The 16,388-nt window shown below is 43.8% G+C and overlaps 2 protein-coding genes across 2 annotated transcripts in view; one reads left to right on the top strand and one right to left on the bottom strand.

The window, feature by feature from the left end:
- The window catches only part of LOC136420840 (uncharacterized), a 28,025-nt gene extending 17,958 nt beyond the window's left edge, over nt 1-10,067 (top strand). Inside the window, exons 2-5 of the mRNA XM_066407955.1 lie at nt 4,845-4,992; nt 5,400-5,545; nt 5,911-6,079; nt 7,184-10,067. Of these exons, the coding sequence (XP_066264052.1) occupies nt 4,851-4,992; nt 5,400-5,545; nt 5,911-6,079; nt 7,184-8,832 (2,106 nt within the window). The 5' untranslated portion in view covers nt 4,845-4,850 and the 3' untranslated portion in view covers nt 8,833-10,067. The remainder of the gene's footprint in view (nt 1-4,844; nt 4,993-5,399; nt 5,546-5,910; nt 6,080-7,183) is intronic.
- A 65-nt stretch (nt 10,068-10,132) lies between these two features.
- Nucleotides 10,133-12,908, bottom strand: LOC136420841 (NXPE family member 3-like). The gene is made up of 6 exons (XM_066407956.1): nt 12,850-12,908; nt 12,183-12,587; nt 11,640-11,968; nt 11,108-11,340; nt 10,921-11,004; nt 10,133-10,764 (listed from the first exon to the last, which is right to left on the bottom strand). The coding sequence occupies exons 1-6, from the start codon at nt 12,895-12,897 to the stop codon at nt 10,244-10,246; spliced, it is 1,620 nt and encodes a 539-aa protein (XP_066264053.1). The 5' UTR covers nt 12,898-12,908; the 3' UTR covers nt 10,133-10,243.
- Between the last annotated feature and the right edge of the window lie 3,480 nt (nt 12,909-16,388).

Raw genomic sequence — 16,388 nt, 5'->3', positions numbered from 1 at the left:
GATGAAATCTTTCAATATTAAGTGTGACATAATCGTGTGCAGAAGCACATCTATGCAATGTTCATAGAGAGACAAGTTGTGAAAGGTGAGTGAGAGACAGATCCTTCGAACGTTCTAGCCCCCGGGTCTCATTATGTCTACCGTATTTTTCTCTTCGCAAGAACAGACTGAATCTGTAAGGATGCGCTTCTGTCTGTAGCCTGCAATAAGGCAACAGACACAGTGGGACTTACTGCTTTCTTCCACAGTGTGTATGAAAAAAAATAATTCCGACAATTGTTAATGTGGGTTACTTGAAAGTCTCAGCGTGTCTGTAGCCTGCAATAAGGCAACAGACACAGTGGGACTTACTGCTTTCTTCCACAGTGTGTATGAAAAAAAATAATTCCGACAATTGTTAATGTGGGTTACTTGAAAGTCTCAGCGAACGTTTGGAACGTTTGGTACGTTTGGAACGCTTGGAACGTGAGCTCTCTTCAAAAGTGTTAGAAAATCTGTATTGCTCAGTTATTTGAACACGCGATAATAAAGAGCTATTATTTGAAAGTCCACAAGAATGAAAAATTAGTGACACTAACGAAGAGTTGCAGGATCCCCCCCTCCTTCCAGGCTAGGGGCGTGAAGAGTGATTGACAGCTGCAGCAGACGACACTTGGTCCCGCAATGTACCGTTTCCATGCCTACATGCTGTTTAGCCGTGACATTACGATCTTGTTCCTTACCCCCCATTTCCCGCGCGAGAGGATTTAGAGTGAACTTGAGCGCCAACTTTTGGCCCTTTCCGTGTAATCTGAATCAATTCTTCACGCAGTCCTTTGCAAAAATGCGGTTGGTTCCACACAGTGGTCGCTACTCGCAATGTGGCACAGAGTTTCTGAGTCTCAGCTTCCTTCAACATCTTGTGGGAGCAACGGCCTGCTGTGACAACATGTTATCGTACGATGCGGCTGTCAATCAAATGAACATGTGGTGAATGATTTAAGAGCGTGGCAGGTGAAGTTTTTATACTGTCACAGGTCATCCTTCCTTCCTTCCTTCATTCATCCATTAATTAATTAATTAATTCATTCATTCCTATCTAGGATTAAGATAAGAAAGGCATACTTATTTTAAAGAAAATTCTACTGACATTACATTGTATCATATGATATATTTTCTTCAGCTTGTCCCACTGTTTATTCCCATTTTTGGACATGCCCCCCTCCCCCCAGGCCACTAGGATACTTGCCAATGCGCTATATATTACATCGTTGACCGGTTTGAACTTCGTTTAGTCACGACAGGGCGCTGATATGTTAGACTTTTATTGTTGATACACTCTTTTGGAGACCTTTGGTCCTTATCTTTAATTGGCGGAGCGGTATTTCACGGACTATGATGCCAAGAACCGTGCCGTCCTCCTGCCGGGAGATTTTGACCCAGACTTGTTACCTCCATGAATAATGGAGGCATTGTTTTTGGCTTGTGTTGCGTTTGTGTGTTTGTGCTTCCGGATATTTGTTGTCAGCACAACTTAAGCTGGATGGAATTTGATGATTTTTGGTATGTGGATAGGTCGTGGAAAGACAGGAGTCGAGGTCAAGTTTGGGCTCCCTGATTTGTGACCTTGGCACTGCAGTAGAACATCCGGGTTTTGTATCTTTTGTCCTACTAGGGGTACTACTAGTACTAGTAGTTCATCATTAGCATAGTGATATTAGAATTTTAAGCAAATGTTCAACGACACATATGAAGGACGTATTTTCCCAAAATCGGTTAATTTTGCTGATAGAAGTCATTTCGGATGGGGACGTAAAGCCGGCGTGCTTCATGCGTCAAACATCTGCATGTAAAAGAACCCAACACACTAATCGAGAAGAGCAGGGGTGACCCGATGTGCTTGGCTAGAAATACCTAAGCCGTGGCGATGCCATACTGCACTGCTTTCAGCCAGACGAATAAGTACCATGCTTCAGTTCAGTTGAGGATTACAGTTTTGCCTTTTCTTTCTGATAAAATTTTAGATATCCCGGTGGGCAGATATTTTCTGACCTTTTAAGACTTTTAACGAAGTTCTCATGCCCTCTACACGTTTCTTATCCGTAACAACATGATGATAAACTCGGGTACCCTACCAGCTTCAAACTTGGCTCCGACTCTGTTTTTCAAGATTAGATACCCAGAGAGTCTTCAGAGCTACAATGCTTTCGGCAGACTTCTAACAGCATGGTAACAAGAGCCATACGCCATCCACAAATCGTGACCATAGCTTGTTCAGAACCGGACGCTCTGTTGCAGTACTGAGGCAAACCAATAGGGGACCAAAAATCTAATCAATTCTTTGATAGGACATAACCACATACCAAATGACAATCCATCCAAAGCTTCTTGAGTTATACAAACGCTCTCAAAAACACAATCTTCTCGTCGAAGGTAATAAAAGAGATGTGACAAAGTACGACGGTTGCAAAAGTTATTAAATTATGAATAGTAAAGATTAAGGAGATTAATACTGTGTCTTGGAAATTCATCGGGTCTTGAAAAAACAATCACCGAAATGTCTTGAATCAAAAGAGTCGATTTCGTCTTCCATTTCCCGTGTATACCATCCTCACACCTGTTCCGTGCGCCTCTAACCTACAGACCCCATGTCCCTGTATATTTTGGGATACTGGACTGTTGTCAGGCCGACGCCCTCTTGTTTGGATCACAACTGCACACACCCTGGCAGTGTTCCCGTCCCCTAACTAGACCGCACCGCTGTCTCCTAGTCCCACATGGTGTTCTCTGTTAGGACATGGCCGACATGCCAAATTTTTATGCTGTTTAACGGATACAACATGGAAACAGTTGCTCAAGTTATTGTTAGCGGACGCTTATAAGGTGCTTTTTTCATATGGACCTTTTACATAAAGGGTAAAATTGTGTCTAACAGAAAAACGCAAGCTTATGCCGAGGACTCATTATACCAGCTAAGGAGATCCAGAATTCAAACCCTCATCATGCTTAACGTCTTTCTCTGCCAGCAATAAGAAAAATATGTAATAAGATTAGAAAACATCCGGAATGAGTCCGCGACAGATTCTTTTCACGGCAATTTCCAACTAGTACATGACTTACTCCCGACCGAGCTCCGAATGTTTTCTAACCTCCTTCCAACCATCTAGCAACAGACTGCCGAGTCCCACCTTACTGGTTCTCAACTGACTCTCAACCATGGTTGGGGAAGGTGGGGAGTTGTCGGGAGACCATGGTCGGCTACGTGTAACTGATGTTTAACTTAGCCTTGCCTCGGCCAGTCTCCAAGACGTACTGGGAGCGTCCTACTTACCAATTTCTTCGGTTCCAGATAAATCAATTCTTCACCCACATTCCTTGACAAGGTTACTTGCGGGGAAAACCCAACATCAAGTCCAAAATGTGTGCAAAGTTGGCCGACGTCCGGTCTACTTCTCACGGTCTAGTTCGTGATTAAAACAGGGCGCGGTACAGTACAGGCGAGGTGCTGAGCACGAATTAGACTCCGAACAGCTAGACATCGTCTGAGTAAGTGGGCCTTTTTTTTGATCAAATTTCTGTTTCTTTTGACAAACAGGCGTTTCAATCGCGTGATCTGATGATTGCTATTGGGACGCCATTGTAACAAAGCTGCTACAACAATTCCATACCTTCCTTTTACCAAATCACACACGTGGAGCCCGTCAGAATATGATCTCGCGAGAAAAGGTATCAAAATGGCGCCGGAATTTGGAAAGGGGTCTATTTAGTATAAACACGGCATGTGTGAAATAACGTATGTACATCAAACAATGAATGAATGAAAGACCTTTATTGCACGTTTATGCTCTGATGAGCTAAGTACAGGTCATGGTAGAAGTAGAAGTATAGTTACAGTGATAACAAAAATGTGATATCTAAGTATATCTTAATACTAATTAATACCGCTATGTACATGTTCAATTTCTTCTCGCTTCTTAAGGCAATTGTAGATGTATGAGCACACAGGGTTTATGAGATAGAGTTGTCTAGTTTCATAAGGAATGCAATTTTTTCTAAGCTATCTAATTAACGAAGACTAGGAAACTTATCTTGTATACATTTAAAGAGGATATTCCTCTCATAGTTGAATAGTGTACAATCAACAACAAAATGACAGTCATCCTCAATCTTACCTAAATCATAGCCTCTACCAGGCCCCCGTCCTATCGCTGGCAAAATAGTAGAATTCGGCCGAGGTACTCCGCTATACAGGGTAGTTCGCAATACAGTGAAGCTCCGTTATTGATAATGGAGCTTCACTGTATAGCGGATAATGGAGCTTCACTGTATAGCGGACTACCCTGTATAGCGGAGCACCTAGGCCGATTTCTACTATTTTTCCAGCGATAGGACGGGGGCTGGTAGAGGCTACCTAAATCACAGTATTGGCAAGTTCGCGTCCCCACTGATAATGCAAACCATGAGCAAAACTTTGTCCTCTCTTCACGCGGAGTAAAACTTGATACGAAAACATGACACGATTGTTTGCTGGAACCATCTATATGCTAGTGTGCATCTGTCATATCTGATATATACATCAGCTCTTTAAGGTGCAATGGGTGACGCCCGTTAAGATGATGATGATTAGCTGACGCTGCTGATTGATGGTGTTGTCGCATAAGGTTGACGATATTCCCTAGAATGTTGTTATATGTCTCACTATATTTGTATAACGTATCTTTTCTCAATTATTCCCCTGTTCAATCCTTTACCCCCGCTTTCATATTGGATTTCGCCAAGCTGACTGTGCAAATTGTCTGAAACTGTAAAAATTGTTTTCACAACAACAGTCAGATTAAACCTTGCTTATTCGTCTTTTATTTCAGATCAAGATGAACTGGTCTCGGCGACTGTTGTGCGTCCTGGCGGCTATCATGGTACTGCAGACTTCCAGTGCAAAGCCAAGAGAGTCGAAGCGTAACAAGAAAGACGACTATGTACTGCAGTGTGACGTCAAACCCAAGAACAAGACCGGTGAGCTCGAGAATAGCCCGCAGATGGTTGAAAATGAAATCTCCATTGTTAAAACAAATATTAGCGTATGTTGTGAAATTTGCCTGTCAGAAACCCGTCGCCAAGGCAACAAGAAAAATCACGAACTTACATGAATATTTTGAAACTGTTGTCGAGAGAATTTTTCAGAAAAGTCACCAACTTTGGTGTCTATCGCGCATGCCGTTGAGACGTTATGTGACATGAGAGTTGGCGTGGGCCTATCATGGAAACCAGCGAATTTATCAATTGTCATTATGAATTCAATTATGCCAGTGATTTTCATACTTATCATCTAACGAACTAACGTCGCCGGTGTTTTTTTTTAACCCCACTCTTGTTGCAACTTTCATGCATCAATTAAAAACAAAACATTTCCTATTGCCCAGGGATGGAGCGCGCCATGCGGGACATGCCGAAAGTGCAGCTTGAGCTTCCGCAGAGCGCGCAGGGCGACTATCAGCACATGCAGAAGATGATGGTCAAGCATCAGGAGAAACTCATCGAACAACAGAAGACTCTCAACTTACAACAGGTGAGAAAGGGCTGGGAGTAGTCCAGTATCAAAATATCTTTTTTTTTACTTCAAATTCACAACAAAACAAGGCTCAAAAGAGCCACTCGCATGTTTTGGGTTACTGTACTGGGTTGTTTGTAATGACAGATGCTTGTTTACCTTTGACTTGAAAGGTTTAAGGCTGTACCCATCAGGGAAGCAATCGCGGGAAAGCTTGTTCCATAGCGATGAAGTTCTAGGAAAGAAGCTTTCATTGGCTCATTCGGCATAATATCAAGCCTATTTGACAAATTTCTACTATTTTTCAGCAACCAAAGGAGTCTGATAGAGATTGATTATTTCTGGCCCGTTCCTAACAATTTCCCTTCTGTCATACCCACCAGGTCCGCCTGGAGGCGCGTCAGAAGAGCATTGACCGCAAACAGTCGGAGCTGGTGCACATGTTGGACCGCATGTACAGCCTGGACGTGTGTCAGACCTGCTTCCAGAACGAGTACTGTGCCACGGACGTGGAGCCGCCAATCTGCCTGCCGTGCACCATCTGTCCGCCAGGTGGGGCTTGTGTATGGTCTGTAGTCCATGGACCCGACCTCAAAATTTTACCTATCAGTACCACCTGAAGTTGCAAATTTTCCTTATGATTTTCAAAAAGTAGGGTATCTGAGGTATATATTTTGACATGATAGCCGTCGCAGGGTGGTAGCTTTGACCCGGCTATCTGCCCTTGATCTTTGACCCCTACACGAACCACGCCCTTTAATACAATTATACTGAAGAGGTACGGGGAATCTGTTCTGGAAGTTTGTAGCATGCGTAGTCCACAGTGGTTAGTTCGCCTGCCTCTCGACCCGTGACTTCGAATACCGGCGGTGTTGCTCACCTGACATGAACGCTAAAGGACGTTAAACCGTGGTCCACTGTTCATGGTACTTGTCGAAAAGCGAAGCTAGAAGAATTTCCCCGGTACAATGACCGTACATAGAGTCTGTCTTTTCTGTCACGACCAGTGGAAGATTAGCTCAGCTGTTAGTTGATTTCATTCAGCTTAGTTGGTTCAATTTCACAAAGATAGGCTGTTGTTATTTGGTAACTATTGTCTTTGTAAGAACGCCAGAATATGTTCGGAGCAATAAATGCTATCAAACGTATTTAAGTACATTTCATGATCAGAGGACGACTGATCTACCGTATTTGACTCCACACAATATTTCCAACGAATAGACTTGCAATTAATATGGGCCATATATGAACTTAATCAAGTATGGACTTTATGGATAGTTATGACAAAATATTTTTGGCGACGCTTCAGGAGCGCGCATATTATGTATTTAGTTGCAGAGAATTCCGTACATCCCAGCTATGCTGAGGTTGGTATTTGTGGAATGTTACTCGCACGCGCAGAAGTGACCAGCCTGAGATTTCATGGGAGGTCAGATAAGATCTCCCGGGAGGATCACCCTCCCGCCCTCTCCTCCGCTGTGATTGGGACTCCTGCAGGGTATGGCAAATTGACTCCGGCTGCGCCGTGACGACAAATTCCAAAAGTCCTCTTTGGAACAAGAGAGGAACTCATTTCTTTTTCGGGATTCAGGGAAAGTCATGCCTATTGAATTAGAATTGTTGTTTACTATTTATTTTATTTTGTTTTCCTCCCAGGTTTTATGGCCACAACGATTTGCTCTCGAACGAAAGACGTTCAATGCATGGACGTGAACGAGTGTGAGATGAACAACGCCCCCTGTAACGCGCCCGGGAACTGCATCAACACCGCTGGTGGATACTTCTGCATCAAAGAGGTCGGTTCCTGCGGGTCCGGATATTATCATAACGTGCTGAACATGCAGTGTGAGCCGTGCTCTCGGTGCATGGAGGCAAGCCACGTGCTCAAACCCTGCACGACTTTCGAGGACGCTGTCTGCTCGCCCTCGCTTATCAAACATGCCACAGACTTCTGGAGGGGGCACGTCAAGACAAACATGGTCGAGGCGCGTACGACGAGGTCCCCTGTCACCATGGACCCCAGCCGCCTGCCTATCGACGAGATCACGATCCCTACCGATACATTTTTCGCGGCTGGTGACGGCGATAGGATCATATTCAAGAGAGACGGAATGATCTGGGTGGATTACAATATGGCGATAAAACACACGTGTCCGACGTATCTACAAATCAGCGCCAAGGTACAGGATAAACTCGTTGGTTCTACGCGGTTTGAAGCAACGAAACGGGATATCTACAGCGCCGCTAGTCTTAGTGGCGCAGCTTTGGTAGAGGCAGGGCAAGAGATGGTACTAGCGCTTAGCAGCGCGTATTGTCCGTCTAGTGTCTCTTACTTCGGCCGTCCGGACATTCCCGACGACCCAGCGCCGAAGTTGACCGAAATCGCGAACCTCGAACTTGCAGGGCCGCTGAGCATCCTGTACGCGTCGTACGACGCAGGCGCAGTGGTGTGGCGAGCGAGGACGCGACAGAACACGAACGCGGGAAAGTACCGAGTGGAGTACGAACAGCCGAGACTGTCGTCTGATGGTTACGTCATCTCCCTGCCAAGGCTGGACAGTGTTCTGTTCCAGGATGAGGGGATCGTGAAATTCTCGTTGGCTCAGGCGACGTTTTCGGCGGGAGAGCCGTGCCGTACCAAGGGGTACACCATCAACGTGAAACTCATGAAAAACTCCGGTCTTCTCCGCACCGTTTCGCGCCAATTTAAACGCGGTCAACCTCACACCGACATCTTGCTTCGGGCGTCGGGGGCCATGTTGGTGAACCAGGGAGACAGCCTGATATTCGACATCGAGACGGACCCGCAGTGTCAGACGAGATACGGGGACAACACCCCCGTCAGCGCGCTCAACATCATGTGGCTGCCCACGGACTACGCCTGTCTGATGCTGGCGGAACTGCAGCGGGGCGTGCGGTGGTCCGGCGCGGGGACACGCATCCTACAGTTCGGCGAGGTCCTTAACACCGATTCTGACGCCATCAAGGCCTTCAGCAGCGGGTTCCTCCTCTTTAAAAAGGAGGGGCGTGTTAGCCTCACCTACAGTCAGAAGCTAGTTCACTCCTGTGACTACCTGAAAGTCACAGTGTTCTACATTGCCGGGATTCCGCAGAAACACACGCCCGTTATGCAGACTGTCATCGGGAACACACAGGCGGCCTACGAAGGCCTACAGCTCGTCGGGACCTTCAATGTACAGAAAAACGCCAGGGTCTACCTGCAGCTCACCTGCAGAAAAGGACGGTTGGATGACCTGGTCACCGGTAGCTTTGGAGCGCTCACTGTCGTCCTGTCCGACCCGTGAAAACTATTAGGGACAAACAAAACTGTATGACTGAGCAGGCAAATAAAGAACAGTGTATGATACATGTAACTACTCATATTAACCTTTAGCATCCCACCAGCAGCTTTATACCTCAACATTGTACGGTCTTATAGATGGTTCAGCATGCTAAATGTTAAAGGAGCCCAAAGTAATTTCAGAACGAATACATCAAGATCTTTTCAGTGGAAATTCAGCGGTAGGCGGGTACAGAATAGCCTGCAGCCGGGTGGCATTCTAGTTAGTTTATCCAAGGAGCTTCAAACTATAGAGAGCTGTGGTAGCTAGTCTACGAGTCGTTCTTGATCAATAGGAAGAAAATTAGCCTAAAACTATAATTTTGATACGAAAATCACACTACGTTGTTACACAATTTCATCTATGACATATTTGTCAGTTCACGACTTTATGAAGGCCAAAGCAGCAGGACGATTCCATATAACATATACAGATTACTAGTGTATTGTATTGTTTTGGTGATTTCGAAAATCAAAGGTGCTAGTTCGCTTGCATGTAAAATTTGCGATTCTTGCTACTTTTTAAAAAGATTAACGTAACCTTCATCTTTATAAACAAGATACCTCATTTGTATGATATTAGTAGGAAATATTTGTTTTGATAAAGGTAAAGGCACCGTTAATTTTTCATTAGAGAAGCGTTCGGTGCCATAAGCTTGGTCACGTACCAGAATCTTTAGAGATTTAAAGGCAACCAAAGCAATATTAGGGCCCAAAACAAGGAAATGAAAAAAATGCTGAAATCTTTATGGTAGTGACATTTACTAACACTATTCAGCACATTTGCGCAATAATTTCATACTTTGAGCAATTTAAAACCGCGCAAAAACGTGCCGTACGATGATTCCCTTAGTTTCGCGAGCCTACAAAAACCCTGTCGACGATTTTCAGTGAGTTCTCACATCACAACGACGTCGTAGTTTTGCATGATGGACGTCGGTATACATTGTGATTGTGTAGTTTGAACTAATCATGTATAGAAATGACTAAATAGTTGACTTTCAAAATCCGATTTTGGGTCCCTAATATTGTTTGGGTTCCCTTTAATGCAAAGTATGCGTTCTATACTATGACCTAAGTACTTATGTATGCTAGAAGGCGCATGCGTACCTATGTACACGGCGCCATGTGTGTGTTGTGTTATGGATAACATAGATGAAATAGACTTTTATCAATAAAGTCTCGGTTTCCGACTTTGTATTACTATCATCATGTCACAGTTTGAAGCTCTGTCTTGGAGTGAAAGAAATACTTGGACTTTGTGAAGCAGGCAGTGTTTTTTTAACGCTAGACCGGTACCATGTAAAGATAAACGTTATGTGTTTGCTTGCAAATCTTTCTTGTTAAATCATTGTTTTTCCTGTCTCTAGGCCCGTCTAGTTTGGGCAGATATGAGAAAACAGCCTGTTTAGTTGACTATCCACCATCGTTTGATCTGGGTGAACGTGGTCTTTGCCCGGCTGACAAACGCTCATGTCCCACGTGTCCAACACGACCACGTCTGGATCCGCCCGGAACATCTCTCGAAACACCTCCGTGATCTGGTAAGCCAGCCAGTCGCTCGCAAGCAGGTAGTACTCCACCTTTCCCCCATTGTGCTCTCGCGTTGTTCCCGTTCTAACGAAAACCCGCGTGCCGGGACTCCTGCGCATGAGACGATGTATGGCGCCCCGTATGGCGTACAGTCGCGACCGGATCATTTCTAGCGGCTCTGCCGTAAAGTGAGCCCACAGACTCAGGACTACCACAGTGTCTGGGCCTCCTGGAATGGTATCGAGCATGTCGGCAGTGTAAATGTAATCGTAAAAGAAATTCCAAGCGCCAACTTGTGTGGGAAAGTGGTGGAACCGGAAGCGAACAAAGATGTTCCACCGACTGTTGTCTCCTCCTAAACGAGCTGCCAAGAAAAATGGACCAGTTCAGGGTTAGATGTTGCAGACTGTTTGGAATGCTACCTGCATGTTGATTAAAATCATTCAGATTTTGAAAAGCAAAATATTTGATATGTATGGAAGACAACTGTTTGACCAAGTGCAAAAAAACTTTGACAAACCTGAAGAATCCATGGTTGCATTATTGTAGTACAACGGCACTACCTTCTGCAGACGCTGACTCCATTGTCTAATGGTAGAATCACCTAGATTGAAGAAATAGAAAGAAATTAACAACATCTAAAGTAGGGACTTGCTAAATCGACCAGAAGCATAGTCATTAACCACTATTTTGCTAATGATACTTACCTTGCATGAACACTGTCTTGTTAGCCAGGCATCGCTGGATGCCCTCCTTAGTGAACACTCGGACATTGCAGACCGATGACCTCCAGACCTTGCCTGACCAATGTCCCAGTGAAGCTCCAGACTCACGGGCGTTCCCGGTACACGCTGGAAGGTGTTGAGGTGTGGGCAGTTCTGTCTCAAGGACAAGTATGGGCTCCTTGGGGTCTACTTCAAGTTCCTCCTCAAGATATGGCCTGTATGGCACGGGTAATGGCAATGAACAATGTATCGATAAAACTGCCATACATTTTCGATAACTCCAGTGTATGGAAAGTGATTCCTGTTGACTATAACATTTTATGCCGAAAGGTAAATAATAAGTTATGCAAATATGTGTCAAAGTCTATGCATAGCTACATTCGTAGCATAATGCTATGTGTGAATCTATTAAGAGCACTATGAAGATAATGTATGTAATAGAATACATTGTTATGTGGCTGTCAGTGCAAGCTAACTGTTGAATGTCTTACTTTTAGAAAAGGGGAGGGCTTACTTTTGGAAAAGTTTCCTTTCCTCTTGAGATACAAAGCCCAGTGTCTTTACTCTGTTCGTGCCTTTTTCCCATCGGCACTTTGAGATGGTGGAACACGGGAGTTTGTCCGGTTTTTGACAAATCCATGTTCCGTTCACCTCCCGTTTGGACAAATCGCACTGTTGGTGTTGCGGTAGGCTTGGGTTGGCAGAGCTGAAGCATGGCCGTGTTTGAGTAGCCTTCGTTTTCACGTCGACGAAAGTGCAGTGGAAGACTCTCTTGTTCGTAGTTTCTCGTACGCTCTGTAGAACCTTCACTGCTTCGCTTGGATGGACAAGCTGGATCTTTATCTGATGTATAAGATACAACGGTATGTAGAAAAAGTTATGTATTTGGCAAAAGAAGAAAAGAAAATGTTGCTATCAGGATTTTCAGAAGACATCGGACGGGCAAAGACAAAAAATGCAGTGACTGTGGACAGGAAAGACGTTGTCAACAACAAAATACAACCGGACCGCTTGAGCGGAAATGTTGTAGTTCGTTCCAAATAAACGCTGTACTCACCGAAACGTTCCCCGACCAGTATAGTGGGAACAGCACGGTGTAGGTGCCGTTACAGTGGTCAGTGACGTGACCGGCGCTACTGGCCTGCAGCGAACGGTCACTGCTGATGAGTCTGGCACGGAAAAAGTCTCCTCCGTACGTCTTCGGCCTTCCTTCTTTGTCTCTTGCCACCACCCTCACGGTAAGAACGTCTCCTTGGTGATACAGGCGGTCTCTGTTTAAGACGACAACCGTCGTGTAATTTGGATACGTGACCTGGTCTAAGAATAGAGACCGGTTGAGGAGGCAAGGTTTAACTGGTGGCTCCATGAGGCGAAGTTTCGACAACAGCGGATTCAGATGATCATGGCGGTGTGTAGGGTACTTGTCCCAGATCATTGATCGTTGATAAGGAAACCAGCACGTCTGCGTGACACAAGAACAACACTTTAATGTCACTTATCTAATTTGGGTCTGCGTGTTTTTTTCCAAATGCAGGTACAGGTAAGGGTACAGCAAATTAGGCACATGTCCTTACCATAAAAATGCCCGCATACAATTGTGTTGAGCTGTGCCTCGACATGTATTCCATCATAATAAAACATGATGGCGTTCGCTGACATTTTTGCAATAGGCATTGGGGTAATCAACGTGGCCTGTAAATGGTAACAGTAAAGCAAAAACATACCGTTAGGATAATCACGACTGCAGTTAGCACCGTAAACGCAGCATACATCGAAGAACTGGCCATCTGCTAATAAATACACGGTTACTGCAGACTCCGCAAATGTACACGGTATGCCCTTTGTGATGTGAGGACGGAAAAGCCTTTACTAATATAAGAATCATAAAGCTGGCAGTCTCTTTGTACTTATGCAATGTGGGAAGCCATACACCTGTTCTCGTGTGCCAACAGGTCGATTAATTATTGTAAGAGATCTGTTCTTCATAATTCATGTTCTACACTTGATCGACATGTAAGTGATTTTGTTCCTTGGTTCAGGGTTCTTCGATCTTACCATGGTGATGCACACGGTTTGGGAGAGATTCATTCCTGTCAACTTATGTCTGGTTCTAGTGACCTCCACCTCAACATGTGCAACGCGAGGGAAGATTGTTTATTAATCAGAATGGCCCCCTTAAATCTCTAGGAGTTTACTTGAGATTGCACAAAGTTATGAAAACGTAAAAACTGTTGGTGGGTGTGAACCCCAGGATTTCAATTTGTAGCGAATACGACCACAGTAGGACTTAATTTTTTGCAAACTACCATGTTATAGCCTACTCCGCAAATATATGAGGTTCTGTTAAACAAATATCTAAACACTTGTAACGTAGTATATAAATCACTTGTTTTTGCTTGGATATAGAAATACTACACTTAAAACGAAGGCTCGAGAATATATAAAGGTAACTTACATGTTCACCAGGATAAAACTCAAACGTATGTTGCGATACAACCCATATAAAAGTCCAGAAGGTCGGTAGATGAGAATTCTTCGCATCTGAAAGGCCGGCTAGCGGCCAGGAATGTAACCATAACTACTGGTTGGTTACCAAACATACTAGTACTTTGCCTTTACGTAATTGCACGCAGTATTTAAGCCTCAAACACAGTAACATTGAAGGTTTACCTTGCGCAGAAATAGACGAAGGCACAGGAGCTGAGTTAACTAGTTGAAGTGGTTCTTTTGCGACTATATAGGGGCTTATTTGTTTCTATAGTTACCTTGCGTGTGTTTAGAAATTGGGCGTGGCTTTGGCTATATTCAGTTGACCTTAAACGCCCTCGTTCCCTTGCGTCTCAAGTGTGCGCCCTGGATATCCAAACAAACCGTCTGTATTGTCACGAAGACTGTGTTGGTAGTGTTTGGAAAAGCCAGGATTTAACTTTACTTCAACACAAGAATTGGGACTCACAAAATTTGGGGCTTGTAAATTTTTTCTGACTGCTGGCGATCTTGTCGATTGGTCGATCGATCGATCGATTGATTGGCTTATTGATTGATTGGTTGATTGCTCCTTTTTCTGTTGAGTCATCCCCTAACCCGTGGCTTGCACTGTTTGATTTTGTACTTAAACTTGTGCACACTGTACATGTAGCTACTTACAACAAGTACATGGTGTAAGGTGACAAGCATGTCAAAAGAGTGATGGCGAAACACAGTCGATGCATGCCTCACAAATGCCCACACATTGTAATTTGTCTTAATTGAGCAAAGAAGATACTATTTCAGATATAGCTTGCAGAAGTAATAGTCTGTGCACACTGGTGAAAAGCTATGCAAGTGTAGGAAGCCATACACTTGTAGCTTGGGTGCCAGAAGAAATATACGATTTCTGTTCTTCATAGCTACAGTTCGATTACATATACACGTGACCTGGTTCCTTGGCCTGGGGTTCTTCGATCTAACCATGAAGGTGCACAAGCAAGGCAATTGATGGCAAAATGTACAATACTAATATCGAAAATACGTTGCATAAATCTTATGATTAGAAATATACACATACCTCAGATTGTGCGGTACCTGTTTGTCAGTCAGCCTTTGTGATCCAAGTCGGAATCTAGTAGAACCGAAGTGCCTCAGCTTTCAAGCATGACTTGTATTCACTTGTCCTATGTATATCGTTTAGGTTGTGATTGAAAAATATAATCTAAAGAATACACCTGTTGTTATACTAGTCAAGTCCTGAAAGTCCTTCTATCAGCTCTTCGATGCAATACTAAGCAGACAGTGTTTGTGGTACCTGGCCTCTGTCAAGATTTGTCCAAGGCGTTTTCGTTGAAGTTGAAAAGAACTATTTTCTCGACCCCTCTTCACGTACCTAGTGTATTATTCAAAGGCAGTGAGATTCTACAGGTAGTCTTTTGTGTCAAGCCTGAAGCCTTGACGTGTTAAGGTTGCAACTTGAGATGGCCGCAACGCGAGCTTAGCCCTAGGCTTAGGAAAAAAATGTTGTCTTTCCGGTTTCCCGACCGACCCTGGCATAATCCTGCCGACCCTAGCTTTGTTGTTGTCCATTAGCAACGGACATGAAATGTTAGGCATGCCATCTGAGTTCAAAACAGACTTTCTTTATCGCGCACTCTATCAACAAACTAGGGCTTTGAACAGTCGATGAAAGAATGTGTAGGTTTATGCGTCATATTTATCACTGCAAATTAATTAGAGAAACTGTCTGAAAGTGCAATTGGGACTTCGCTACAAAGCAAAAGATATGGAAAGATCACAGAAAGCCACAAACACTGAATTACTTGCACGTATGTCCTGCCATGTATAAACTGTGGAAAACAGATCTTTGCAACTTTGGTCTGATGACTGAACTGAGGTTGTACAATATTGTGTCTGATCAGACTGTTTTTGTACTATATCTGTGAACACGCTTGTGACACATGATTTAGTCATTGATGATCACATTAGCCCCACCTACCCGCCTCCATCAAAACAAAGAAAGGCCAAGTTGATTTGATTATATGGATATCGTACAAAGCAGCTGCAAAATGAAAAAATACATCAACTGCAAAAAATATGTCAGAAAACGGATACTAATATCATAGAATACAAAAGTCAAAGATGATGTCATCCATATATTAATCAAATCAACATGGCCAAAAGCAAAATAAAAAAAGTTGAGTAAAGATGCAAATATTCTACGGATTTGCAGCTACTCATTGGTCGAGCAGCTAATTGTCAAGATCTCATTGTTCGAATAGCTAATTGCCAAGTTCTCATTGGTTGAACTGCTAATTGTGATTGACAGTCAGGACCGGTCTATTGTGAAGGACGGTGAGAATGTCTGAGGTATTCCTTACTTAACTCATCAATAAGGTCCAAGGAGAATATAATCTTAACGATCCCAAGGAGGGAACAATTTTCCCAATTCAAATCACCTCGAGGAACGAACTGACGTGTAGCCAACTAACCTTACAGTGTCCATAAGCCGTTGTTGACTGACATTGTAGGTAATTAATTTTGCAGCTTCTGATTAATTACTTAATTAGCGCTTGACCCCCAACCTTTTCCCACAATGCATGTCTTGAAATCTTTTATTCTCCTCTTGAAACAAATGTTCTTGTAAACTCTTGTAAAAGTAGTTGAAATTTTAATTAGGCAAGCTAGGTCCAAAGGAAAAAAAGTGTGCAGGCACCCTGAAGTATACACCTTGAGTGAGAAACTCATAGAAACTTTCTTTCACCGTTTATAACGTTTTTAAAGTGTGAACGTG

This window comes from Branchiostoma lanceolatum, chromosome 15 (genome assembly GCF_035083965.1).
Source record: "Branchiostoma lanceolatum isolate klBraLanc5 chromosome 15, klBraLanc5.hap2, whole genome shotgun sequence".
NCBI lineage: Eukaryota > Metazoa > Chordata > Leptocardii > Amphioxiformes > Branchiostomatidae > Branchiostoma > Branchiostoma lanceolatum.
Note: the sequence above shows the minus strand (reverse complement) of the source record. Positions and strands in the feature narration are given on the sequence as shown.

What these genes read in the sequence shown, in the direction of transcription:
- LOC136420841 (XM_066407956.1), bottom strand. Translation starts at nt 12,897, where the DNA reads ATGTATGCTGCGTTTACGGTGCTAACTGCAGTCGTGATTATCCTAACG. An exon ending in CAGTCGTGATTATCCTAACG is followed by an intron (nt 12,588 to 12,849) that starts GTATGTTTTTGC and finishes TGTGTCACGCAG; the next exon opens with ACGTGCTGGTTTCCTTATCA. An exon ending in ACTGGTCGGGGAACGTTTCG is followed by an intron (nt 11,969 to 12,182) that starts GTGAGTACAGCG and finishes CTTATACATCAG; the next exon opens with ATAAAGATCCAGCTTGTCCA.